This window comes from Pelophylax lessonae (assembly GCF_965119305.1).
Source record: "Pelophylax lessonae genome assembly, chromosome: 6".
Lineage (NCBI taxonomy): Eukaryota > Metazoa > Chordata > Amphibia > Anura > Ranidae > Pelophylax > Pelophylax lessonae.
Window position 1 is genome coordinate 304,785,540 of NC_138773.1, and position 27,360 is coordinate 304,812,899.

General features: G+C 45.3%; 1 protein-coding gene across 1 annotated transcript in view; it reads left to right on the forward strand.

The window, feature by feature from the left end:
- The window catches only part of WNT10A (Wnt family member 10A), a 109,896-nt gene that overhangs the window by 48,520 nt on the left and 34,016 nt on the right, over positions 1–27,360 (forward strand). Inside the window, exon 2 of the mRNA XM_082260107.1 lies at positions 7,945–8,207. Within this exon, the coding sequence (XP_082116233.1) occupies positions 7,945–8,207 (263 nt within the window). The remainder of the gene's footprint in view (positions 1–7,944; positions 8,208–27,360) is intronic.

A 27,360-nucleotide genomic window follows, 5' to 3' on the forward strand; every position in this document is an offset into this window, starting at 1 on the left:
CAAAAACCACCAAAAGAGAGCTCTATTTCTGGGAAAAAAATGACATCAATTATATTTGGTAACAGAGTCGCACGACTGCGCAACTGTTAGTTAAAGTAAATAAATTTAAAAATTCCGTAAATAAATAAATAAAGTGAATAAAAACCACAGAGGTGATCAAATACCACCATTGGCCTAAATTGACGAAGAAATTCGATTTTTTACATTCTTTTTATTATTTATTCTTTATTATTATAGCAGAAAGTAAAAAATATTGTTTTTTTTGTTTTTTTTTTCCAAAATGGATGCTTTTTTTTGTTTATAGCGCAAAAAAACAAAAACAAAAAAAAAACAAAAACGCAAAGGTGATCAAAAACCACCAAAAGAAAGCTCTATTTCTGGGAAAAAAAGGACATCCATTTTTTTTTTGAGTACAGCGTTGCACGGCTGCGCAACTGTCAGTTAAATTAAATAATGTAATAAAAACCGTAAATAAATAAATAAATAAAGTAAATAAAAACCGCAGAGGTGATGAAATACCACCAAAAGAAAGCTCTATTTGTGGGAAAAAAATAATATCAATTTTATTTGGCAACTGAGTCGCACTACCGCGCAATTGTCAGTTAAAGTAACGTAGTGCCGAATTGCAAAAAAATGACCTGGTGATGAAGGGTAAATCTTCCGGAGCTAAAGTGGGTTAAATGGCAATGAAACAAAAGAGGTGTGAATAGTCCTGTAGACAGGAGTCAACAGGAAAGGGTTAAGCACAGGTTGGGGTTTTTGCATCAGGTCAGGAAGGAACGCGGTGTCACCCGTGAAAATTCTGCCCACTTTAAAGGCGAGCCCGCCAACCACAAAACCACGCCCCACTTTCATCCTCCGTGTTGTAGACCGCAGCCCCCCCCCCCCCCTTCTCCTCCATGCGCCGCTCCAGCGAATGGAAATTGGCTCTGCAAAATGTGAACTTGCAGCCTCTTCAGAGGGGAAGCCTGGGAGTAAATAAAATATGTCAGGGAATAAATTGCAGGCAGGAAATGTATGAGAGGCCTCGGCTTTGATCAGGGGGACGCAGGACGTGGAGGGATCACCGGCTATTTCTGGCTGGATTCTCGTTTCATCTGCTGGGACATGGCCTAGGCTTTGATCTTAGGTCCATGAATACAATAAAGTGGCCTGGGGGAGGCAGGAAGAGGGAGCACAAAGGTGCCAAGCACCCTTAAAAGTGAGGAGACACATGTTACAGCTATGGGGGGGTCAGGTGCCGAGGAAAAGACAATTTCAGGTCAGGCACTCCTTTCCTTACACCATTGCAGGTGCTCAAACCTTCTATGATTTATTTATACAATTTATTTGAGGACATTCATTATGAGAAAGTTTTCTACGTTTTGGAAAGTGCAAAAATGATTTTAAAAAAAATGAGGCTTCTACTGTGATTTGTGTCCCCATTATGACATTTTCCCTCACTTCCTGTCCCAGAATCACCCTAGGTGTCACAATGGGGTTGCTTTACTAAAGCTAAAGAGTGGAAAATCTGGGGCAGCTGTGCATGGTAACCAATCAGGCTGCATTCACACTTGTGGGACTTGTCATGCATCTTTGGACAAAGTCGCATGACAAGTCATTCCCCATGTTTTCCAATAATAACCAATCGTATATCTGCAACTTAAAGCAGAGTTCCGGCCACAAAATCGACATAACCGATTTTGTGGCCATTCCGCTTGCTTTTCCTCACCTGAAACAGAAATGGATAGTTAGGATTTTTTTTTTTTTTTTTTACTTACCTTGTAATTGTAGAAAGAAATACTCACCTATCTTCCACTTCCTCCCTCGGCGGCCGCGGCCCACGCCGTCACTTCCGGGCTTGCAATGATTCCTGGGAGCTGAACGTCATCGCTCCCAGGAATCAATGAGACGGCACCGGCCCCGCTCGTCACTTCCAGTGCGACGCCGCATTCCCTGCTAAACAGCTTCTGGGCTGTTTTGGAAATGATACACCATTTATTGGGGGGGGGGGGGGGGTTATTGGAAATACGTAATACACCATTTATTGGGGGGGGGGGTTATTGGAAATAATACATTATTTATTGAGGGGGGGTTATTGGAAATACGTAATACACCATTTATTGGGGGGGTTATTGGAAATAATGCATCATTTATTGGGGGGTTATTGGAAATGATACACCATTTATTGGAGGTTATTGGAAATGATACACCATCTATTGGGGGTTATTGGAAATGATACACCATTTATTGGGGGTTATTGGAAATAATACACCATTTATTGGGGGTTATTGGAAATAATGCATCTTTTATTGGGGGGTTATTGGAAATGATACACCATTTATTGGGGTTTATTGGAAATGATACATTATTTATTGGGGGGTTATTGGAAATGGTACACTATTTTTGGGGGGATTATTGGAAATAATATACCATTTATTGGGGGTTATTGGAAATGATACACTATTTATTGGGGGGTTATTGGAAATGATACACTATTTATTGGAGATTATTGGAAATAATGCATCATCTATTGGGGGTTATTGGAAATGATACACCATTTATTGGGGGTTATTGGAAATAATACACCATTTATTGGGGAGTTTTCGGAAATTATACACCATTTATTGGGGGTTATTGGAAATAATACACCATTTATTGGGGGTTATTGGAAGTTATACACCATTTATTGGGGAAAGGGGTTATTGAAAATAATACACCATTTATTGAGGGTTATTGGAAATGATACACCATTTATTGGGGTTATTGGAAATAATGCATCTTTTATTGGGGGGTTATTGGAAATGATACACCATTTATTGGGGTTATTGGAAATGATACACTATTTATTGGGGGGTTATTGGAATTGATACACCATTTATTTGGGGGTTATTGGAAATGATACACTATTTATTGGGGGTTATTGGAAATGATACACTATTTATTGGGGGGTTATTGGAAATAATATACCATTTATTGGGGGTTATTGGAAATGATACACCATTTATTGGGGGGTTATTGGAAATAATACACCATTTATTGGAGGTTATTTGAAATAATACACCATTTATTGGAGGTTATTGGAAATGCATCATCTATTGGGGGTTATTGGAAATGATACACCATTTATTGGGGAGTTTTCGGAAATGATGCACCATTTATTGGGGGAAGGGGTTATTGGAAATAATAAACCATTTATTGAGGGTTATTGGAAATAATACACCATTTATTGGGGGGTTATTGGAAATGATACACCATTTATTTGGGGGTTATTGGAAATAATACACCATTTATTGGAGGTTATTGGAAATAATGCATCTTTTATTGGGGGTTATTGGAAATGATACACCATTTATTGGGGGTTATTGGAAATGATACAATATTTATTGGGGGGTTATTGGAAATGATAAACCATTTATTTGGGGGTTATTGGAAACTATACACTATTTATTGGGGGTTATTGGAAATGATACACTATTTATTGGGGGGTTATTGGAAATAATACACCATTTATTGGGGGTTATTGGAAACTATACACCATTTATTGGGGGTTATTGAAAATGATACACCATTTATTGGGGGGTTATTGGAAATGATACACCATTTATTGGGGGTTATTGGAAATGATACACTATTTATTGAGAGGTTATTGGAAATGATACACCATTTATTGGGGTTTATTGGAAATTATACACTATTTATTGGGGGGTTATTGGAAATGATACACCATTTATTGGGGGGTTATTGGAAATAATGCATCATTTATTGGAGGTTATTGGAAATAATACACCATTTATTGGAGGTTATTGGAAATAATGCATCATTTATTGGGGGTTATTGGAAATGATACACCATTTATTGGGGGTTATTGGAAATGATACACTATTTATTGGGGGGTTATTGGAAATAATACACTATTTATTGGGGGTTATTGGAAATAATGCATCATTTATTGGGGGGTTATTGGAAATGATACATCATTTATTGGGGGTTATTGGAAATGATACACTATTTATTGGGGGGTTATTGGAAATGATACACTATTTATTGGGGGGTTATTGGAAATGATACATCATTTATTGGGGGTTATTGAAAATTATACACCATTTATTGGGGGTTATTGGAAATTATACACCATTTATTGGGGGTTATTGGAAATTATACACCATTTTTTTTTTTTTTTGTTTTTTTTGTTTTTTGCTTTTTACAGGATAGTTTGCAACAAACAGGCCGGGAAGTGTTTGAAATAGACCATTAGAGTGGGTGTCCGGAGGGCATATTAGCGCTGTAATTCCTGGCACCTGCGCTATCTCATCCCGCCGTGCAGCGCTCATCCTCCAGCCTAGAGAGAGAGGCATAATTATTATAATGGGGCCCAGGCAGACCCGGAGAGCTTCGTAGCTCAAGGCTCTTGTAGATAAAAGGTGAGGATGTCTGTAAAATGTCAGGAAGGGACAGGTAGAAATGCAGGAATGACACGGAATACCTCCCAGGTGACTGCGGACGGCGGTTGGCAGTGACCTCACCCTATTCATCTCTCATTTGTTACAGTGACTGGTATACAATGCCTCAATTCCCGCAGCCAGGTGCTAGTCTTTATGCCAGATAATACTCTCAGGTGACATGTATGAGCCACCTGTCAATCAAGGGCTTCATATGGAGTAACGTTAAATACAGACTTGTGTCTAAATCACCACGCCTCTGAAAAAAGATCTACACTCAGATAGGTTTTCAGAAGGCATTTGACAGGCAGCATGGAGGCAATGTGACACCTCCTCACTATGTGTTTTAACCCCGTAATAGCTGAACCAATGCGCCGCAACTAATTAAAAAAATTTTAGGTAAAAAGACAGAAAAATCAAGTATTTGAAATTCTTTTCTTTCTTTTCCTTTCCATTAATGATTTTTTTTTTTTTTTTTTTTCAGTTGTAACGTGTTTTTGAAAGTGTGACTACTTCAGGACAAGTGGTGCTCCTAGCACAGCCCCCTCCCTCTTTGCATGTCGTAGCCCTCTCCTCTTCTAGAAGTGTGTAATCACCTGTCTGTGCTGCCCCAGCTCCTCTGTCCCACCACCCCTCTACATAAGTTTTTAGATAGCTGGTGGGGGAAGAGTGAAGGAGAGTTATGTAGAGTGACGCTTCAAGGGTTAGTCCACCTTTACAAAAAAAAAAAACAACCTTTGCAGTTAAGGGGTGTATGTAGATAAAAACAAACTGTGCACCTTTCACCAAAGTTAAAAGAGAAGTATTTTCTTTTTCTTTTTAAGAATCCTACTTACCTAGTTAGATGCAGTATTAGTCCCATGCTGTATCTGTCCCCCACTGGCTCTAAGACTGAGAACCGAGTGATCAAACACCACTGATCGCTTGGTTCTCAGGGCTTCCTGAGCAGAGAGCCATGGCTGTCAGACACCGGCTCTCTGCTTTGCCCCGCCCCCCTAGTTTGCCCTATCAGCCCTAATGAATTCCTTCTTTTACTTAACTATGATTATTTCCTGTTTTTTTTTTTTTCTAATATATATTTTAATTAATTCTGTTCACTAGGCTGCTTTCACACTTCTGCGACTTGGTATCTGATTAATGAAACACCAAGTTGCAGGACAATGTGCAATTTAATGTATTTCTATGAGAGCCGTTCCTACTGACACTACAGTAGTCAGCTGCGACTTCAGAAAAGGTTCCTGCACTACTTTGTTCCAACTTTTCATACGACTTTGGTCCAGAGAATGTAAAGTCAGTTGAACCAAAAGTCACACCAAGGTCGAGCTCTAAAGTCACATTGGAAATCGTGCAACTTAGAGATGCAATAATGTTAACCGGTTGCCGACCGCCGCACGACTATATACTGCAGCGGTCAGCCCCGGCCAGGCAGAGTGACGTAGGGGTACTTCCCTGCCAGTGTCATTTTTGCAGTAACAGTGCATATGTATAGCACTGATTACTGCAGTAATGTCACTGGTAACCCCAAAAGTGTCAAAAATGTCAGTCAAGGGTCCGATCTGTCCGCCGCAATGTCACAGTACCGCAAAAAAAATCGCAGATCGCCGCCATTACGCGTTAAAAAAAACCCCACCAAAAATGACAAAAATCTTTCCCTTTGTTAGTAAACGCGATAACTTTTGCGCAAACCAATCAAAATACGCTTTTTGCGATTTTTTTTACCAAACATATGTAGCATAAAACAAATCGGCCGAAGATGTTAAAAAATTTTGATTTTTACATTTTTTTGGGGGAATTTCATATAAAAAAAATGTGAAAAATATTGTTATTTTTGCAAAATTGATGCTCTTTTTTTGGTTTTATAACACATGATCAAAAAAACGCACAGGTGATCAAATACCACCAAAAGAAAGCTCTGTTTGTGGGAAAAAAAGGACGTCAAATTCGTTTAGATACAGCGTCGCACGACCGCGCAATTGTCCGTTAAATTCACGCAGTGCCGAATTGCAAAATACCCCCTGGTCAGGAAGGGGGTAAAATCTTCCGGGGCTTAAGTGGTTAAAGGAGCCTTAAGGCACACTTGACAAGAATCGGACAAAATATCCTCAGATTTTTCTCTCTCTTGCTCAGCGGTCATAACTGTTTTTAGTTGACAGTGCATAATGTTCACAAAATTTCTCGTCCGATTTTATTTTTTTATTTTTTGGGACGTTTGTTCCCAGACTTCCGGGTCGTCAGCAATTTCAGATCATGCGCGGTCTTTCGTATCTGATTTTTCACGGACGTACTGCATACACATTAAATGGAAATTGGTCTTGCTGGGGACGGACGATAAAAGTTTTGGTGTTTGTCCCTCTGTTTTTTTTCCATTGAAAATGTCGGCATCGGGTGCTGAAAGTTGTGTACACACTAGGCGAAAATCGTACGATTTTACCTCGGACGGGAATTTTTGGCAGATTTTCTACTAGTGTGTACCCCACTTAAGGCATTTTAGTGTTGCATTAAAAACACCACGAAATTTAAATAAAAACTTTATTTTATTTAAAAAAAAAAATGCAAACATGTTTGTAAACACTTTTAAGATTCTGCAAGGAAGACAAGAAAACGTTCATTTTGTACTCGCATCATTCATCTATTCATCTGCAGATCAAAGGGATGAGCTTTGATTTGCATTTGTTGTCAGTTAAAGCAACCTGACAAGTTAATTTTTTTTTAAAATAAAATCTGTTCATATTCAATCCCTTGCATACCATTAGTTTACCCTACCAGCCCTAATTAACTTCTTCTTCCCTTAACTAATATTGTTATTTCCTGCTTCTTTTTTTTTTTTTTTTTAAAAAAGTTAAATTTCTTTTATTTATTTTGTTAAGCATTTTAGTGATGCAATAAAAACACCACAAAATTGTGATAAAAACGTTATTTCACTTGTAAAAAAAATGTAATGCTTTGTAGCAGAATCATACTTGTAGTGTTGATTTAGAGAGGGAAAATTATAAAATAAAATGTATATTTTATCTACACTAACTATATATTTTAAAATTTGATAAAATAAATATATATTTTTTTTTGTTTGTTTGTGAAGTGCATAAAAAACTAAATACTTTTTGCAAGACAATCTAACCAAATGGAGAGCTTGCGTGTTCTAAAAAAATAAATAAATAAATAAATATATATATATATATATATATGTACTAATTTATTATGTTAAGTAACAACAAAGTTAATGCAGAAACGATAGTCCTCTATAGCTGAAATGTAGCAATTGCTCTGGTTTATTGGGGGGGCGTGCAAGAGCTGACGTGGCTGAATTGCTATAGAACAGTGATGGCGAACCTTTGTACCCTAGATGTTTTGGAACTACATTTCCCATAATGCTCATTCACTCTGCAGTGTAGCGGAGCATCATGGGGAATGTAGTTCCAAAACATCTGGGGTACCAAGGTTTGCCATCACTGCTATAGAACATGTTGGCTTGATGGTAAGAATGATAAATCCTTATTGTGTTTTTCTTTTTTGCACCATACAGGTCCCTGACAAATGAAATTCTAGGACTGAAGATACCTCCAGAACCGGTACTTAATGCCAACACCGTGTGCTTGACATTACCTGGACTGACCCGGCGCCAGATGGAAGTCTGCATGCGGAACCCCGATGTCACAGCCTCCGCCATTCAGGGGATCCAAATTGCCATCCACGAGTGCCAGCACCAGTTTAGGGACCACCGTTGGAACTGTTCCAGTCTGGAAACCAAGAACAAGATTCCTTATGAGAGTGCGGTTTTCAGCAGAGGTGAGCATGGTGGGGGTCCTACTAAAGGGCCTTCAAATTAAAAAAAGATATATATTATAGCGATTATGAAAGTGTAACATAAACGAACTCATTGATGTGTGATACAGTAAAGGCCACAGATAATACGTGCTAAAGTTTTAATACCCCTGCTTGTATGTAGAGTTCACCAATCATACTTAGGACTTCTGTCTCCCCATACAAGTCTGTGGGAATACAAAAACAACTGAAGCAGGTCAAATGTAAAATGTAGGTTTGGTGCAGGTCAAATGTAAGTTAGGTGCAGGTCAAATGTAGGTTTGGTGAAGGTCAAATGTAGGTTTGATGAAGGTCAAATGTAGGTTTGGTGCAGGTAAAATGTAGGTTTGGTGCAGGTCAAAGGTAGGTTTGGTGCAGGTCAAATGTAGGTTCGGTGCAGGTCAAATGCTGGTGAACTGTACCTTCAGAAACATCTCAAACTGATGTCAAAAGCATGTTGCATTTGCATATTGAAACCAATCAACACTGGCAAACTGGCAACACCGGTAAAGGCCACAGATAATATGTGCTAAAGTTTTAATACCCCTGCTTTTATGTAGAGTTTGTCAATCTTACTTAGGACTTCTGTCTCCCCATTCAAGTCTGTTGGAATGCAAAAACAACTGAAGCAGGTCAAATGTAAAATGTAGGTTTGGTGCAGGTCAAATGTAAGTTAGGTAGAGGACAGATGTAGATTTGGTGCAGGTCAAATGTAGGTTTGGTGAAGGTCAAATGTAGGTTTGGTGCAGGTCAAATGTAGGTTTGATGAAGGTCAAATGTAGGTTTGGTGCAGGTCAAAGGTAGGTTTGGTGAAGGTCAAATGTAGGTTTGGTGCAGGTCAAAGGTAGGTTTGGTGAAGGTCAAATGTGGGTTTGGTGCAGGTCAAATGTAGGTTCGGTGCAGGTCAAATGCTGGTGAACTGTACCTTCAGAAACATCTCAAACTGATGTCAAAAGCATGTTGCATTTGCATATTGAAACCCATCAGCACTGGCAAACTGGCAACACTGGTAAAGGCCACAGATAATATGTGCTAAAGTTTTAATACCCCTGCTTTTATGTAGAGTTTGTCAATCTTACTTAGGACTTCTTTCTCCCCATTCAAGTCTGTTGGAATGCAAAAACAACTGAAGCAGGTCAAATGTAAAATGTAGGTTTGGTGCAGGTCAAATGTAAGTTAGGTAGAGGACAAATGTAGGTTTGGTTCAGGTCAAATGTAGGTTTGGTTCAGGTCAAATGTAGGTTTGGTACAGGTCAAATGTAGGTTTGTTGCAGGTCTAATGTAGGTTCGGTGCAGGTCAAATGCTGGTCAACGAACTACCTTCAGAAACATCTCAAACTGATGTCAAAAGCATGTTGCATTTGCATATTGAAACCCATCAACACTGGCCTATAAGCCCCATACATACGGACCAAATGTTGGAAGAACATCGGCCGGTTTAATAAAAACCGGTCCACATTTGGCCTGTCTGTAAGACATTCGGTCCAAAAGAAGACGGCCATTTGGTTGGGTTCCATCAGACAAGCATGCTGGAAAACCAGCAGCCAACTGGCTCCCGATCATCGCTCTCCACCAATGTCAGAGAGCACTGGTCAGAGTGTTCTGGCGGGGGGGGGGGGGGGGGCTGTCTCCCTGTCAGAATGCAATAACTCAGCGGGGAAGATCGCTGTACTAACGTCGGATTGTTAGTACAACGGCTCCAACTAGAGCTGACAGAAAAAAACAAATAGTGTGTACCAAGCTTTAGTCCTCACCTATGTAGACTCCTTCCTGCTTAGTAATGCTAAACTGCTGTAGTGTGTTTTTGTTCCTTCTCGGTGCGGATTGGCAGATTTGTTCAGATCAATGATGAGTCATGGAACACAAAGTAATCTCATGGTTGGGTTAACTGACTTTTTTTCAACTGTTGAGAAAGGATGCTGACTGTGCTACCTGGTATACAAACAGTCACACATGGGAGAAACCTACAGATCTGTCTGACATACAGCTATGAAAATCATGACAGCTATGACATGGTGATCACATGAAGTTTGTTGGTAAGCAAACCTGCCCCATCTTTTTTTATTGTATGTATTTTTTTTGTCTTTACTTTATTACTATCCTAGAGGAGACCATAAACCCCTATGTGATAGTAGATTTTACCTGACAGGCCCTCTTTACAGAGACATCAGGGATCAGTTAGCCATGGCCACCAGCAGGCATTATCTGATAGCTGCGAACTTGGAGGTGCTCATAGCAGAGCACTTCTGGGTTCACAAAAGGTGGAAGGATCAGATATTCACCAATCCTCCCTGCACTCTGCCTTGGTGTTAACCTTGAGCGTTACTCAGGCTCAGGGTATCATGTAAAAGTGATACTGAAACAAGCAGGTAATGCCACTCAGGTGAAAGCTGTCCCACCCTCAGCAGTTGGGTGCACGTCCGATCCGCGGTCCGGGCAAAACATCCAAGCAAAGTGAAAGGTTTGACCTCACTCCAACACCGAGGCTACGTTCACATGTGGGCATAGCGGATCACGGGCAGAATCACCGCGATTCTGCCCACAATCCGGAATCATTGCAAATCGCTGGACGCCTGTGCGTTGCCCGTGATTTGCAATGGCACCCCAAATGCTGTGCGATGTTTCCGCGATTTCCGCCTGCCAAATCGCGGTAACATCGCACAAACAGAATCGCGGGACGCATGACTCCCAAAAAGGTACAGGAGCTGCTTTTATGCGTCATGCGTCCCGCGATTCTGTTTGCACGATGTTACCGCGATTCGGCAGGCGGAAATCGCGGCAACATCGCACAGCGTTTGGGGTGCCATTGCAAATCACGGGCATCGCACAGGCGTCCCGCGATTTGCAATGATTCCGGATCGCAGGCAGAATCGCGGTGATTCTGCCCGTAATCCGCTACGCCCACATGTGAACGTAGCCTCGGTGTTGGAGTGAGGTCAAACCTTTCTCTTTGCTTGGATGTTTTGCTCGGACCGCGGACTGGACGTGCACCCAACTGCTGAGGGTGGGACAGCTTTCACCTGAGCAGCATTACCTGCTTGTTTCAGTATCACTTTTACATAATACCCTGAGCCTGAGTAACGCTCAAGGTTAACACCAAGGCAGAATGAAGGGAGGATTGGTGAATATCTGATATGGTGATTCTGCCCGTGATCCGCTACGCCCACATGTGAATGTAGCCTTAAGGTGAAAAATATACTTTATTGTATAAAACCATGTCTTGACAGCAATACAAACATCATGGACAAACCAGGCATGGGAAGAAGCAGTTGACGCGTTTCACGAACAAATTTCGCTTACTCATAAGTTATGAGTTACTCATAATTCAGTTATGAGTAAGCGAAATTCGTTCGTGAAACGCATCAACTGCTTCTTCCCATGGCTGGTTTGTCCTTGATGTTTGTATTGCTGTCAAGCTATTATGTAAAAGTGATGCTTGGGGTAACCATTTCTAAATAGAATTCCGAGCCTGAGTAACGCTCAGGAGGTGGACAAATTACAGAGACCTTACAGAGTCCTAAATGCAATTTAGGCAGGGCTTTTTTTTAGCAGGAACGCGGGGGAACGCAGTTCCGGCACCTCTAACACTGAATGTATGTAATGGTGAGGGGTGAGGGGTGAGGGGTGTGCTGGAGGGTCTATTAATGCTGGCTGCTGGGGGATCGGTTGTCACTTGTGGGGACTTGTTTTTGTGTGAGGGTCTAATTTTGCTGGTGGTGGATCTATTATTGCTGGGGAGGTGGGGGGTTTATGTTGCTAGTAGGGATCTCCTGTTGAGGTAGAGGTATATTGTTACTGGCTGCTTGGAAATCTGTTGTTTCTGCTAGGGCAGGGATTCCCAAACTACGGCCCTGCAGCTGTTGCAGAACTACACATCCCATGAGGCATTGTAAAGCTCTGACATTCACATACATGACTAGGCATGATGGGAATTGTAGTTCCTGAACAACTGCAGGGCCGTAGTTTGGGAATCCCTGTGCTAGGGGATCTGTTGTTACTGCTGGAGGTTCTATTGACGCTAGCTGCTTGGAGATCTGTTGTTGCTGCTGCAGGGTCTATTGATGCTAGCTGCTTGGAGATCTGTTGTTGCTGCTGGGAGGGTCTAGTGTTGCTGGGGTCGGTCTTTTGTTTCTTGGTTGTTTGTTGTGGGGGGTCAATTGTTGCTATTTGGGGGAACTATTGTTGCTGGGGTAGGGTCTATTGTTGCTGTTGTTGGTTTATTGTTGCTGGGGTGGGGTCCATTGTGGTTGGGGGGGGGTCTATTATTGTGTGAGGGATCTATTGTTGCTGGAGTGGGGTCTACTTTTTGCTGGGGGGATCTATTTTACTGCTTTTCTTGATATTAGACCAGAAAAAAATCCATACAAATTACTTAGCACCACAAAATGATACCTGGGACAGTACTGAGAGGAGGGTAGAGGGTGGAATCAAGGGATGGCGCTCAGAGGTGGGTACGGGGGCAGACACAGGGGGGGAGGGGCTTAGAAGGGGAGAGTTCCTTCACCTATTCTCTGAGAAAAAAAGCCCTGCATTTAGGTATTTATAGGTAGCATCCGATTACCAAACAGCTACTAAAAAAATTGTTCTGGGCATGCATGCACCAATGACCCCTGCCCATGAAAGGATTAAAATGCATTACCCTACCGTTTCCCCAGTCTTTTATAGTTCCCAATTTCCCAATTTAAAATTCTAATACCAAGGAATGTTTTATACCCGAGCATGACCGGGCCTCCTTGTCGGGTTGACATCTGCACAGCCATCTTGTCGAAATTCCTCCGCCAATGATGTGACTCAGACGAATGGCCTGCGGCTCCCCATTCCTGTCTGATGGCTCATCTTCATCCACAGTCTTTGAAGAGCTCCTCTCTCTCTATACCCCTCTGATCTGACACTGATGTATCTGGTTCTTACATCATGGCACACAGAAGCAAAGATGTCTGAGAGAAGATAAGAGCCAAGGCAGACGCTCAGGTCGTTCCCTTATTTACTCTTTAACCCCCCCAGGTTAACCTTGACCCCCTACTAATAACCAGCACCATGTCATAAGGCAGACTGTAAAATGCGTCATGAAAAACTGCTGCTGGGCAGGTTTCAGGTCAGGAGGGACGGGGCAGTTTTCTTTACAAGTTCCAATAATGCTGTAAATGGTCAGATCTTGGGCTGATAAATGATGAAAGGTCTGATAATTGCACATCTTCTAAATGAATGTCAAGCACCTGGCTACGCTTGTTCCCTCCAGCTCATAGTGGCTGCAATATCTTCCCTTCAGCCCGTGAATGAGCAGGCCCTGTATATCTCTATGAATGTATGGATGGCTAATTACAACGTTTTCAAATGATTTCACTCACTTCAAAGCATTCTTTGTCCAATTATGTGAATCTCGCAATCAGCGCACAATTGTACAGTCACTTAACACACAAAGTGAAGGAAGTATTTGGATTTGTGGCAACGCTGGACTGAAATCTGGGTGTGTTTTTGGTGCTGAATCAAATGTCCAGCTATCTGACTGCTTGTGGTTGGGATCTCATGAGCGTCCTGGGCTCCTCGAATCCTGGAGGTACCATGCAGGTTGCTGGTTCCTCAGACTTGAAGGTTTGGTGTGTGTGCGGCGAGGAGCGTCTTGAGTTATAAGTGGTACGTGTTAAACATTAAATTCCAGACTTTATTGATAGTGATAGTAAGAAAGAGTACAACCAACGCATATCAGGGGTAAAAGTTGTCCATTCTTCAGGCAGGGCCGGTGCTAGACTATTTTACACCCTAGGCAAGACCAGCTACTTGCGCCCCCCCCCCCCCAAAAAAAAAGGGAAGGGGTTAAAAACTCCTCTATGTCATACCCAGTGACCCTGATCCGATGGTTCCTCCATGTTATGCTTTTATACCCAGTGACCCCCCATATTCCTCCATGTCACACCCGGGGACCCTAATGTTCCTCCGTGTCCTACCCAGGGACTTTGATGTTTTTCCATGTCACATCCTTGGACCCCAATATACCTCTATGTCATGCTGTCGTACCCACTGATCCTGATGTTCCTCCATGTCACACCTAGGGACCCTCGTGTTCCTCCATGTCATGCTGTCATACTCAGTGACCCCAATGTTCCTCTATATCAGACCCTGATGTTTTTCCATGTCACAGTTGGGGACCCTGATGTTCCTCCATGTCGCACCTGGGGACCCTGATGTTCCTCTGTGTCACACTTGGGGACCCCAATCCCCCATGGCACACCCAGGGACCCCAATTCCTCATGGCACACCCGGGCCCCCTGCATGCATACTGGCTGTCCCCCTCTCATGGCAGTCCTTTCAACCAGGCACTGGGCTCCTGACTGCTTTGACTTATAGGCAATACTACTCTGGTGCTTTTCTGTCCCATGACAGCTGCTGACCACAATTTTTGTACAGTTGCAGAGACAGGAAGTAAGGGAAAATCTCCCTGATGGGGTCACAGACTGAAATAAAAGCCCGGTTGAATCAGCAGAATCTCTTGACCATGTCTGCATATTTCAGATTTCAACCAAATAATGTGCTGGTTGGCAATTTATATTAAAAGAGAAGTTGACAATTTTTTTTTTCAACAATGATACCTAGGTGGATGCTGCATCTGTCCCCAGCTGGCTCTAAGACCCGAACCGAGTGATCAAAGACTACTGGTTGCTCGGTTCTCAGAGTTCCATGAGCTGAGAGCTGTGACTTTTAGTCACCGGCTCTCTGCTCTGCCCCCCCCCCTCACTGGAGCGCTGAGGGGGTGGGAACGGCTCGCTGAGAGGCTGAGCCAGGTGCCGGTCCAGGGTTGTGGGCGGATCTTGACAATATTGCCCGCCTCTATGATGTCACCTGACAGTGGGCTTCAGCCCGCTGTCTGCTGAAAACAGGTCACAGAAATGCAGCTCCTGCACTCCTGTGATCCACAGGAGAAGTGCAGCCAAACAAGTTAATACCAAGAGGGCATTACGTACACAAGAGTGAAGACTTTGGTGGGAGGAGGATGTTACACAAAGAGTGCAGAGTTCCGGGGTGTTCTACGTGCAGAGTTTGGAGGTGTGCTATGTACACAGTGCAGAGTTCGGGGGTGTGCTACGTACACAGTGCAGAGTTCGGGGTGTGCTGCAAACAGAGAGCAGAGTTCAGGGGTGCACTGCATACAGAGAGCAGAGTTCAGGGGTGCACTGAAAACAGAGAGCAGAGATCAGGGGTGCACTGCATACAGAGAGCAGAGTTCAGGGGTGCACTGCAAACAAACAGCAGAGTTCAGGGGTGCACTGCATACAGAGTGCAGAGTTCAGGCCTATTCCATAGCTGCTTACCTCTGCATCCCCCATCCACATCTCACTTTCACCCCTCTTCAACTCTGACCTCTGCATGCAACCACCCTTCCACTGCCCAATCTTTTTCCTCCCTCCATCCTTAAAAGCTCCACTATCTTCCACATGTCTTACATGTGTTGCTATATTAAACTGAAGCACCCAGCCGGCTCTGGTACTTCCCTGCACACTGTAGGTGGCTCTGCCTCTCTCATTTGCAGGGAGATCATCAAGTGGAGGAGTCGGGATTTGCTCTGCACCTGCATCTCCCTTGTCTGTTTAGGAGATCAGATCTGTGGGAGCAGTTGGGAGACAAGCTGGGAGAAGCTGGACTTCTCTGTTTACAAGTGATAGTGGTGAGCAGGCAGCAGAGGGCCTGATCCAGACAGAGGTGGGGGAATTTAGTTACACCAAGTTCCAGCTGAAATAAATCCCTGGGTATAGGTAAGCATTCTGCTGTGATGGTGGAGAACATGAATAGGAATCATCATTTAAAGGGTTAAAAAAGATAGACTAGCTGGTCAGACAAATTCAACCACTTACCTCTCAAAGGCATGAACGTACAGAAATTATCAACATTAAATCTGAATTCACATATGCTGGGCCGTGGCTCACAGCATGGGGTCCGGTGCCTGATCACTGATTAGGTGCGAATCGGGTCCGAATTTCTGTCTGAATCCACACCTGATTCAGAGCCAAAGATGCAGAGGACCCTTTCCAAATGCGGACCACGGCCTTTTGGCTAAGATCAAGTGTAGTATCGACTTTAGCCCTTAGGGGTGTCTCTGCTTTACGGCTAGGACGTTGAGAAACACTTGTATCTATCCAAGCCATTTGGTCCTTGTGGGGTACCCTCTGCTCGGCCTTGTAGGATCGTCGATTAAATTCGGCTTCACCTACTTGCTGCTATTGGGCTTGAGGCTTAGCCCCCACAAGGAACGAGACTGCGATCTTCCCTCCTCCCCCCCCACTCTGCGCTACTACCTTCGGGCAGTAGGCGCACAAGGGCCTTTTTAAAGGCTGCGAAAGAGTGAAGACGCCGAGGAATAAGAAGGAAGCCGCCGAAGTTTGCCTGAAGCGACTACCGACGAACTCATCCGTCATGGGGAAGAGCACCGGGAAGAGAAAGCACGTCCCCGCCACTTCTGCCAAGACTCCGGGAGAAGTCGCTTCAACCTCCACCCCCACCCCGGCGGCCGTTAGCCAGTCGGGCTCAGCAAGGCCAACCAGGTCCGCAGACGGGCTTCCTACCCTGGAACCCTGGATGAGGCAGACAGTGGTGCTGCAGCTGAAGGAGGTGGACGGAAGAATCCCCGACATGACCCCGGAAATCTTCGGCAAGAAAATGATCCTCGAGCAGGGGTTCAGCAAGGCGGAGACCCTGTCCGTACAGACCTTCACGAAAGGTATATTTTATATAACTTTTGTGTCTCTACAGGTCTGTAGAAGATACTGGGAAGCGGTGAGGAATTGTAGCCCGGAATCCCCTTTCCGCAACTTTGTTGCGAACATTTCCATTCAACAAAATAATAAAATGATAAAAAATAACGCAATTAGATACCAAAAAATAAAAACTACTGACACCAGTGGGTGAACTTCCAGGATTGCAAAGGTCACACTTGCGACCGGGCCCTGGCATTCCACCACCGTGGGGAGGCCCCAAGATGGCAGGAAGGGGGTCCACTGCAGCACTTGTGAAAGGGTTCGGCTGCGGCACTGTAATAAAGGGCCCCGCAACAAGAGTAAAGGGTTCCAGGATCAATGTGAAGAGCCCCAGGTTTGAAGGAAAGGGCCCCGGCCAGGGGTCTGGGGGGCCCGTCATGGTTTCTTGCACCGGGGCCCTGAAGGTTCTAGTTACGCCTCTGATACAAAATTATGTACAGTGTTGCATGACCGCACAATCACCAGTTAAAGTAGCTCAGTGCTAAACAGCAGAAAATGGCCTGGTCATGAAGGAGGTAAAACTTTCCAGACCTGAAGTGGTTAAAGTAGACCTAGGTTTACCATTTAGGTCCCCCTTACCCCGCTAAGTTGGAATCTGATTGGTCCCTGCTGACAGCACAGAAGTCTCCCTTGTTCCTGGCTTGTGAAGATGAGATCCAACGCTCTTCCTGTCTCCTCACCGCCCAGCCCCTGGAAGGAATCTCTTCCCATTATGAAGAAGATGATGCAAGATTGTTTAGTTAAATGTTCCGTGAATTGGAGCCCCGTGCTTGAGAGGTGTCAGATCTCGGGCGTGACCGCACTTTTTGACACGCTTTCTTGCAAATTAGAAACATCCACATTTCGCTGCCAGGTCTGTTCTGTGGCTACAATAAACTCTTCTATTGCGGTGAAGGGAAGACTGCGCTGGATTTTTCCTCTTTCACTGTTCTTTTCTGACACGCAGCGGCCAATAACTCCGGCCTTCCCTTCAGTCTTGCACAGCTGTACCGGCTCCTCTCCTGTACTGAAATGGCTTCTTCTAATTTCACTGCACACTGTGAGCTTCCCACAATGTGCATTAGAAGCTGTAGCAAGTCCCATAGAGCCCTGACTCATTGTCTGGATGGAGGACGTCCAGCATTATCTAGCCCAGGGGTACATCGCATGGCTTGCTTTGGCTAAGATCAAGTGTAGTATCTGTTCTTATCAGTTGGTATGGAACCTGATGGTTAGTATCGGTGGGGGCCGAAATGAACCGGGGCGCTCTGGGCGTAACTGGAGGACCGGGAAGTAAGCCACACCAGAGAAAGCCGGATGGGTCCATTGCCTTCTGATTTGAATGAGTCTGCCCCTATCAGTTTGAAGGGAGCGAGAAAACCAACTTGTCCGACTGGTTAGTACTGCTCCTGGATGTGATTGGTAAGGAATAGCGGATGGCGGTGGGGGAGCCTTTCCTCCTGGGTTGAATCTGGCCTTGCAAAAGGCTTGTCCCCAGTTGAAGGCAGGCTCACCCCAAGCTGTCTAAAGTTCTGATGCCTCCTGATGGGATAGGGATACACTCGGTCTGGCCTTTGGGCCGAGATAGAAAAGGCCCGTAGTGTATGTGCCCCTGGGGTGGCAGCCCAGGGGTGCCTTAATTCTCACTGGTGAGGGGCAGCTCGCCTTGAGTTTTTCGGCACCATGGTCACTGCACCTACACACTTTTTCAGCACCTGCCTCTTGGGCTAGGCCTTTTGGCTTCGACCAGAGGAAGTTTTATTCCGGCCGGAAGGCCTGCCTTTGTATTTTACACTTAGGCACTAATTCACCTCTCCACTTCCCCTTCCCCACCTTTTTGTTTGTGTGTATTTTTCTTTGTAGTGTGTCACTTCACTTTCACTCTTCTCTTCCTGCACGATGAGTACGGTGTGGGTCTCTGGGCCTACCTTGAAAGTCTTGGAAGGGGGTGGACATGGCCTTCTGGCTTAGTTCGCCCTCTCTCATGGGGTCTCCTTTCGGGGGAGCCCCACCCAGTACTTGGGGTGGACTGTTTCGGCAGTCCCCCTGGAGAACGGGGTTTGCCAGGTCTCGGCCAGGCAAACCATAGGAAGTACCTCAGTCCCTGTCAGGAGTCTTGCGCCCCGGGGGATCAAGGTATAGGTCCAACCTCTTCGGAGGCCAGACCATTCGCACACCCTGTGCAGTTTTTGTGTTTCTCACGTTTGCGTGTGTGCACTTTTTATGCACCGGGTGTTAAGTCTTTTTGAGTGTGATTCACACGCTACGGGCTAAAAAAAAAAAGGGGTACATCGCTTCTTGGCCTTTTGGCTAAGATCAAGTGTAGTATCTGTTCTTATCAGTTGGTATGGACCTCAGCTAGTACCGGTATGACCAAAACCCGGAGCGCCCAGACGTTCTTGGGGTATGGGGAGTAGATAATCCGGGAAAGCATGTGGGGACCGCCACCTTCTGATTTGAATGGGTTGAACTGTTCTAACCAGTTTGAAGGGAGCAAGAAAGCCGGTCTGACTGGGTGGCCGGTGCTATTGCTCCTGGATGTAATTGGCTGAGGAACGGGATGGCGATGGGAGGGCTTTCTCTCCTGGGTTTTGATCTGGCCTTGCAAAAGGCCTGTCCCCAGTGGAAGGTAGGCTCTCCCCAAGCTGTCCATGTTCCGATGTCGGCTGGTAAGGATAGGCTGCACTGGTCTGGCTGAAGGGCCGGGACTGGAAAAAGCCTGTGGTGTGCGTGCCCCTGGGGTGGCAGCCCAGGGGTGCTGTAATTCTCATTGGTGAGGCGCAGTTCACTTATGAGTTTTTGGCACCTTGGTCACTGCACCATATCACACTTTTTCCGCACCTGCCTCTTGAGACCGGCCCTTTGGCCAGCACCAGAGGAATTTTTTATTCCTGGCTGGGGGGCCTGTCAAGATCTTGCACTTTGACACTACCCAGCACTTCTCCACTTCCCTTTTCCCCACTCTTTTTTCTTTGTTGTGTGTCACGTTTGTCCCTTTTGGTTGATCACTTTGCACGACAAGTATGGCGTAGGTCCTCGGGCCTGCCCTGAACGTCTTGGGAGGGGGTGGATACGGCCTTCTGGCTGAGTTTGCCCTCTCTCATGGCGTCTCCCTTCGGGGGAGCCCCACCAAGTACTTGGTGTGGGCTGTTTCGGCAGTCCCCCTGGAGAACGGGGTCTGCCTGGCTTCGGCTGGGCAGGCCATAGTGAGTACCTCAGTCCCTGTCAGGAGCCTTGCGCCCTGGGGGATCAGGGTAAAGGCCCTTCCTCTTCGGAGGAGGGCTATGTGTACACCTTGTGCACTTTTTGTGTGTCTCACGGTTTGCGTGTGTGCACTTTTTTATGCACCGGGTGTAAGTCTTTTGAGTGTGTTTCACACACCACGGACTTAAAAAAAAAAAAAAAAAAGGAGTACATTACTAAATAAAATAAATTGACATTAGTTTGCCCCCCAGTGACCTTGCCTGCAGTTTTATTGTACTTTTTATATATATATATACTTTAACTTATTTATAGTTATTTATTATATTATAATTTATGATTTTGTGTTTCAAACTTTATCATACCCGAGATGTTATAAAGAAGAACGCACAGTAAAAAAAAAAAATATTTGTGAATAGTTGGTTTGGGCTGCTCATTCACAAGAATTACATGCACAATAATGGTACTGCTTTCAGCACCTAAAATCGGAAACAATCATACCGCCAGGGAGGTTAAGGTTAAGAAAAAAGAAGAGAAAAAAAGCATAAGACTGCATCAAAAATGCACTGAAACGCATCAAAAACGTGCATGCAGAAAAGCACCTGGAACGCATCCGGACTGCATTTCTCTGGTGTCAACTGGCCAGATTTTTCACGCTCCATTTTTAGTAAATTCCCCCTTATCTGCGTGGAGTTTGTATGAATGTTGACAGGAGGAAGCAATTCTTCAGTCTCTTCTCCCTCAGTCATCAGACTGCAACAGTGTAACTTTGTTGTAAGAGGCGGCAGCTGAGAGCTGATCAGTGGGTAGCACTTTTGTCTTTTAGCACCAGGGTCTTCGGTTCGAATTCTGGCCAGGGCTCTATCTGCATGGAGTTTGCATGTTCTCTCTGTGCCTGCGAGGGTTTCCTCCAGGTACTCCAGGTTCCTCCAACACAAAGACATGCTGGTAGGATAAGTGGCTCCTGTTTAACCACTTAAGCCCCGGAGGATTTGGCTGCTCAAAGACCAGGGCCTATTTTGCTATTCGGCACTGCGTGAATTTAAGGGACAATTGCGCGGCCGTGCGACGCTTTACCCAAATGAAATTGACGTCCTTTTTTCCCCACAAACAGAGCTTTCTTTTGGTGGTATTTGATCACCTGTGCGATTTTTACTTTTTCCGCTATAAACAAAAAAACGCGACAATTTAAAAAAAATTATATTTTTCACATTCTTTTATATGAAATTCCCCGCAAAAAAAAATGTAAAAATCAAAATTTTTTAACATTTTAGGCCAATTTGTTTTCTGCTACATATTTGTGGTAAAAAAAAAATCGCAATAAGCGTATTTTGATTGGTTTGCGCAAAAGTTATTGCGTTTACTAACTACGGGAAGGATTTAAGTTATTTTTATTGTTTTTTTTTTTTTTTCTAGTAATGGCGGTGATCTGCGATTTTTTTTTTTTTTGCGGGACTGCGACATTGCGGCGGACAGATCGGACCCTTGACTGACATTTTTGACACTTTTGGGGGGTACCAGTGACATTACTACAGTAATCAGTGCTATACATATGCACTGTTACTGTAAAAATGACACTGGCAGGAAAGGGGTTAACTTTATTAGACATCCAGGGGTTAAGTGTGTCCCTAGGGGCGTGCTTCTAACTGTAAAGGGGCGTGGCTTTTGATGTAACCACAGAGACATACGATCCTACATAGCAGGATCATATGATCTCTGCGGTTACACCAGGGAGAATGACAGACGGCTTTGTTTACATCAGCCGCCTGCCTTTCTTCCTCTCCAGCAGGAGATCACAGGTGACCGGCGGACATGGGAGCCGCCGGTCATTCGCGCTGGGATGGCAGTGAACGAGCGGGAGCGCGCCTCCGGTGGCACGCGCTCGCCCCCTGTTGGCTCGCAGGTGAGTGACGTACCCATACGTCAGTTTGCCCAGGGGGGGGGGGGGGCTGACCGCCGCAGTATATGTACTTGCGGTGGTCGGCAAGTGGTTAATGTCTGCCCTATAGTATTTATACCCACATATATAAACACTTCTGGGTGATTACATACAGTGGAAGCCAATAGGCGGGTGCCAGGTACCCGATGTCCCCCGGCACCCGTCGATCTTTAGGCAGAGACAGATCTGCGATCTGCCAATGCAAACAAGACAGGGGGAAAGGGAAGACGTTTGTGTTCCTGCAAAGGAGGGAGTAAATTCCATTTCTTCCCCTAGTAAAAGCCCCTCACACAGTAAAGGAAAACACTGGCTAGGCTCACAGTTAACCCTTTGATCGCCCCTGATGTTAACCCCTTCCCAGCTAGTGATATTAGAGACAGTGACAGTGCATATTTTTAGCACTGATCACTGTATTACTGTTACTGTTCCTCACAAAGTGTCAGTGTCAGAATGTCTGCCGCAATATCGCAGTCTTGCTATAAGTCACTGATCACCGCCATTACCAGTAAAAATATAGAAATATCCCATAGTTTGTAGATGCTATGACTTTCGTGCAAACCAATCAATATACGCTTATTGGGATTTTTTTTTCACCAAAAATATGTAGCAGAATACAAATATTTTATAGCAGAAATTAAAACATTTTTTATTTTCACAATTGTCTGACTTTTTTTTTTTTATAATAAATAAATAAAAATACGCAGGGGAAAAAAAAACAAATCAAATTTTTTGGGTACAGTTTTGCATGACAGCGCAATTGTCAGTTAAAGTGATGTAGTGCCGTATCGCAAAAAATGGCCTGGTCATGAAAGGGGGGTAAATCTTCTGCTGGTCAAGTAGTTAACCACTTGCCGAACGCAGGCCGCATATGTACGGCGCCACTCTGGCTCTCCCAGGCAAAGTCCTGTACATGTACGGCGCTCGCCTGGGAGGAGCTCCCGCTCCTGCTCGTCAGCGGGGAAGCTAGTGCATGTGGCAGGCGGCTCCGATTGGCCGCCGGCCACTCGCGATCTCCCGCCGCTGACAGAGAAGGACGGACGGCTGATGTAAACACAGCCATCCGTACTTCTCCCTGAAGTGATCACAGATGTCATGTGATCCTGCTATATAGGATTGCATGTCTCTGTGATGACTTTGCAAGCCACGCCCCCCCCCCCCACAGTTAGAATCACGACCCTAGGGACACATTTAACCCCTTGATCACCCATACTGTTAACCCCTTCCCTGCCAGTGTCATTTTTACAGTAACAGTGCATATTCTTAGCACTGATTACTGTAATAATGTCACTGGTACCCCCAAAAATGTCAGTATCTTTGTCGCAGTCCCGCAAAAAATCGCAGATCGCCGCCATTACTAGTGGTCCTAGTATGTGAAATAGGGGCATTAGATTGCAAGCTCCTTGGAAGCAGAGAGGAATGTAAATGTACGGTATGTAAAGCGCTGTGTAAATTGTAGGCACTATGTAATATATAAATAGTTCTGCTTGAAGCCAGGCCTAGGCCGAGATTTGGAAGACGCGCTGGCCTGGTGTACAAAGCCGATGGAGGTCCATGGAAGGGAGGCGCAGAGGTGTGAAACAGGACGCCGTTTAGCTTTAACAGCCTCCTAACACTTAGAAGAGACACATATTTGTGTTTCTTTGCTAATGGCTCGGAGTGCCTCCGGGGATGGCCGTTCCCCGCGTTATCCCACCGCTATCCCGGTACAAAGAGCGCTCATGGGGTCTTCAAGCCTAATGAGAAGCGACAAGGCCTTCTCAATATTTCATCCCCTTTTCCCACTTCTTCGCCATCAGCCCAGCCGTGCGTGTGGATCGCCGATGAATTATTTGTAGCGTGGATATTTATATACACGGAAGAAAGTAATTCCTTCACTTTACATGGACGCGTCACGCCTGTGATCTCAGCTGGGGTCTTCTTAGGACCTGAGGACATGCCGCCTGCCTATTGTGTAATGGCTGCTTCTGGAGGCTAAAGAAGCACTCCGCCAAAAAGGAAGGAAAAAGTTGCATGTGTTGCGTAAACTGTTGGCGCTATATAAATCCTGTATAATAATAATGTTTGTGTGGCCACTTTTCCTCATAGGTTACAGCAGATCAAGTCTTTACCAGAAGCTTGACTTTGGCAATGCCATAGGCAGGGCTGGAATAACATAGGGGCTATTGGAGCTGCAGCCTAATCTACATGCAGGGCACCGGACGCATGGATTCCAATGAGGTTTTTCTTTTTTAAGCACGTGATTAGAGCCAGAGGCTCTAATAGGCTTCAAAAAAGGGTGGGCTCGGGGTGTAGAGCACTGCGCCCTGAGCCCACCCAGTTGTGTGACAATAGTGAAATAATATTCGCTAATATCACACGGATCTTTCCCCCAGCCAATCAGGAAGCGGGTCCTGAGACGGTATGGTGTGCGAGCGACCTGGTGTGGTCTGGGGGGGGAGGTTATGGTGTGGCCCGTCTGCAGCTTCCCCCCCCCCCCCCCCGGCCCATGGAGCACCAGCCGTCACTGGTCCAGAGGTAAACAGAGAAGGGATTACAATTTGGAGGGCAAACATTACCAAAAGGGGGGTGTGCAGGGGGGCTGGGGTTCAAAGATGAGCAGAGGTATGTGTAGTTAATTAGAGATAAGGGGGTTTGGGTGCAGGGATAAAGAAGCAGAGATTAGCAGAGTGGTGGGGAAGGGTCTGTCATAGTACTACTGTTACATGGTTGGTAAGTGTAAGGCTCCATTCACATCATTTTCCATGCATCGCGTGTAGGGCAGCCCCACATCTCCTCCCTCTCTCATCCCTCCCTCTCTATCTCTATCACCTCTTCTCACCTCTCTCTCCCTCTCTATCTCTCTCACCCCCTCCCTCTCTCTCTCTCTCCCTCTCTATCTCTCACCCCCTCCCTCTCTCTCTCACTCTCTCACCCTCTCTATCTCTCTCACCCCCTCCCTCTCTCTCTCTCTCTCTCTCTCTCACCCTCTCTATCTCTCTCACCCCCTCCCTCTCTCTCTCTCTCTCTCTCTCTCCCTCTCTATCTCTCTCACCTCCTCCCCTCTCTCTCTCTATCTCTTTCACCTCCTCCCTCTCTCACTCTCTCTCGCTCTCACCTTCTCTCTCTCTCACCCCTCCCTCTCTCTCACCCCTCTCTCTCTCTTTCTCTCTCTCTCTCTCTCCTCTCTCTCTCTCTCTCCTTCTCTCTCTCTCTCTCTCTCTCACCCCCCCCTCTCTCACCCTCTCTATCTCTCTCACCCCCTGCCTCTCTCTCACCCCCTCCCTCCCTCTCTCTCTCTCTCACCCCCTCCCTCCCTCTCTCTCTCTCTCTCTCTCTCAACCCCTCCCTCCCCCCTCTCTCTCTCACCCTCTATATCTCTCTCACCTCCTCCCTCTCTATCTCTCTCACACCCTCCCTCTCTCTCACCCTCCCTCCCCCCTCTATATCTCTCTCACCTCCTCTCTATCTCTCTCACTGTCTCTCTCTCTCTCTCACCCTCTCTCTCTCTCTCTCTCTCTCTCTCACCCCCTCCCTCTGTCATTCTCTTTGACCCCCTCCCTCCCTCTCTCTCTCATCCTCTATATCTCTCTCACTTCCTCTCTATCTCTCTCACCCCTCCTCTCTCTCTCTCTTTTTCTTTCTCTCTCACCCTCTGTATCTCTCACCTCCTCTTTCTCTCACCCTCTCTATCGCTCTCACCCCCTCCCTCCCCTCTCTCTCTCACCCTCTCTATCTCTCTCACCTCCTCCCTCCCTCTCTCTCTCTCACCTCTCTATCTTTTCTCACCCTCTCTATCTCTCTCACCCCCTCCCTCACTCACACACCCTCTTTATCTCTCTCACCCCCTCCCTCCCTCTCTCTCTCACCCTCCCTACCTCTCTCACCTCACCTCCTCTCTCACTCCCTCTCTCTCTCTCTCACTCACCCTCTCTTACTCTCACCCTCTTTACCTCTCTCACCTCCTCTCTCTCTTACCCTCTCTTTCTCTCTCACCTCCTCTCTCACTCTCCCACCCGCTTTATGCCTCTCTCTCACCCCCCCCCCCCCATCTCCCCTCTCTTGTACCCTTCCTCTCTCTCTCTCTCTCACCCCCTCCCCTCTCTCTCTCTCTCTCTCTCTCTCTCTCTCAGGGGGCCAGCTGCAAGAAACCCCACTAAACAGCCCCCAGTGATGCGGCAAATGGGCCATAAAGTACCCTAAGGCCTCCTGGGATTTATGATGTGGGTATTCCAGGATGCAGCAGGCAATAAATATATCATTCCTACATAGGTGAATATCCAAGAAGTGTAAAAAAATGATATCTTTATAAAAATTAAAAGTAAAAGTTTTGAATTACTAGATAGGAGGAGGGTAGACGTGGAGGAGGGTAGACGTGGAAGAAAGTGGGAAGGAAGGAGAAGGTTGGTTTTAAGGCTAAAATCAAGACAGATGGAAAAAAAGGGAATGTATTTGAATTGCAATCAGGGTAAGTAGGTGGATTTGAATTGGTATAACCTTCCTGTAGTCCTCTGTCATAGCTCCCGACTGTCCCTGATTTTGAGGCACTTTTCCTGACTTGGAATAAAGTCCATCTGTCCCTCTTTCCTCATTTGTCCCTCATTTTGGTCTGATCTATATAGTTGTATATAAAATGCACTTTTTATCTTTCAAAAAGTGTTTCCCAGTGCTACACTTTTTCATACAATTTCTAATTTGCTGCATTTGTAAATTTCAATAGCCAGTATAAAGGAATAGTAGTGTTAAAAAGCACTTGTGGGTTCAACTAATCATTTTTTTTATATGTATAATTCTCCTTTAAGGGGGTGTGGCAGGGGGGGGTGTATCATATGCCTACATACTTTTGTTAATATGTTTCCCCACGTTCCCATCTCCCAAGTTTGGAGGTATGCTTTGTACAGCAGCGCTTAGACTGGGAGAGGGGGTGGGTAAGCTAGGTGTGTTGAAGGGCTCAGGAGCTGGCATTGAACATTGTGATCAGAGGGATGACTCATCACATGCTGGGACAAGTATGCTGATTCATTGATCCACAGATTCTGGTTATGTTTAATCTTTATACAGCAAACAATTAATTTCTGGTCATTGTGTCATCCCACAGTCCTTGTCACGTACCTGTATATGGAGCCCGAAATGACAAGGATGAACTGTTGCACAATTCCCCTTCCCGAGCACTACTTGAAGTTAAAGTGATATAAAGGTACATTAAACAGAAAAAAAAAACATTATACATATTTGCTCAATGTAATGGTTTCCTCCTTTTCTTGGGTCCCCCGTTAGTGCTCCTGTCTCCTCCTCT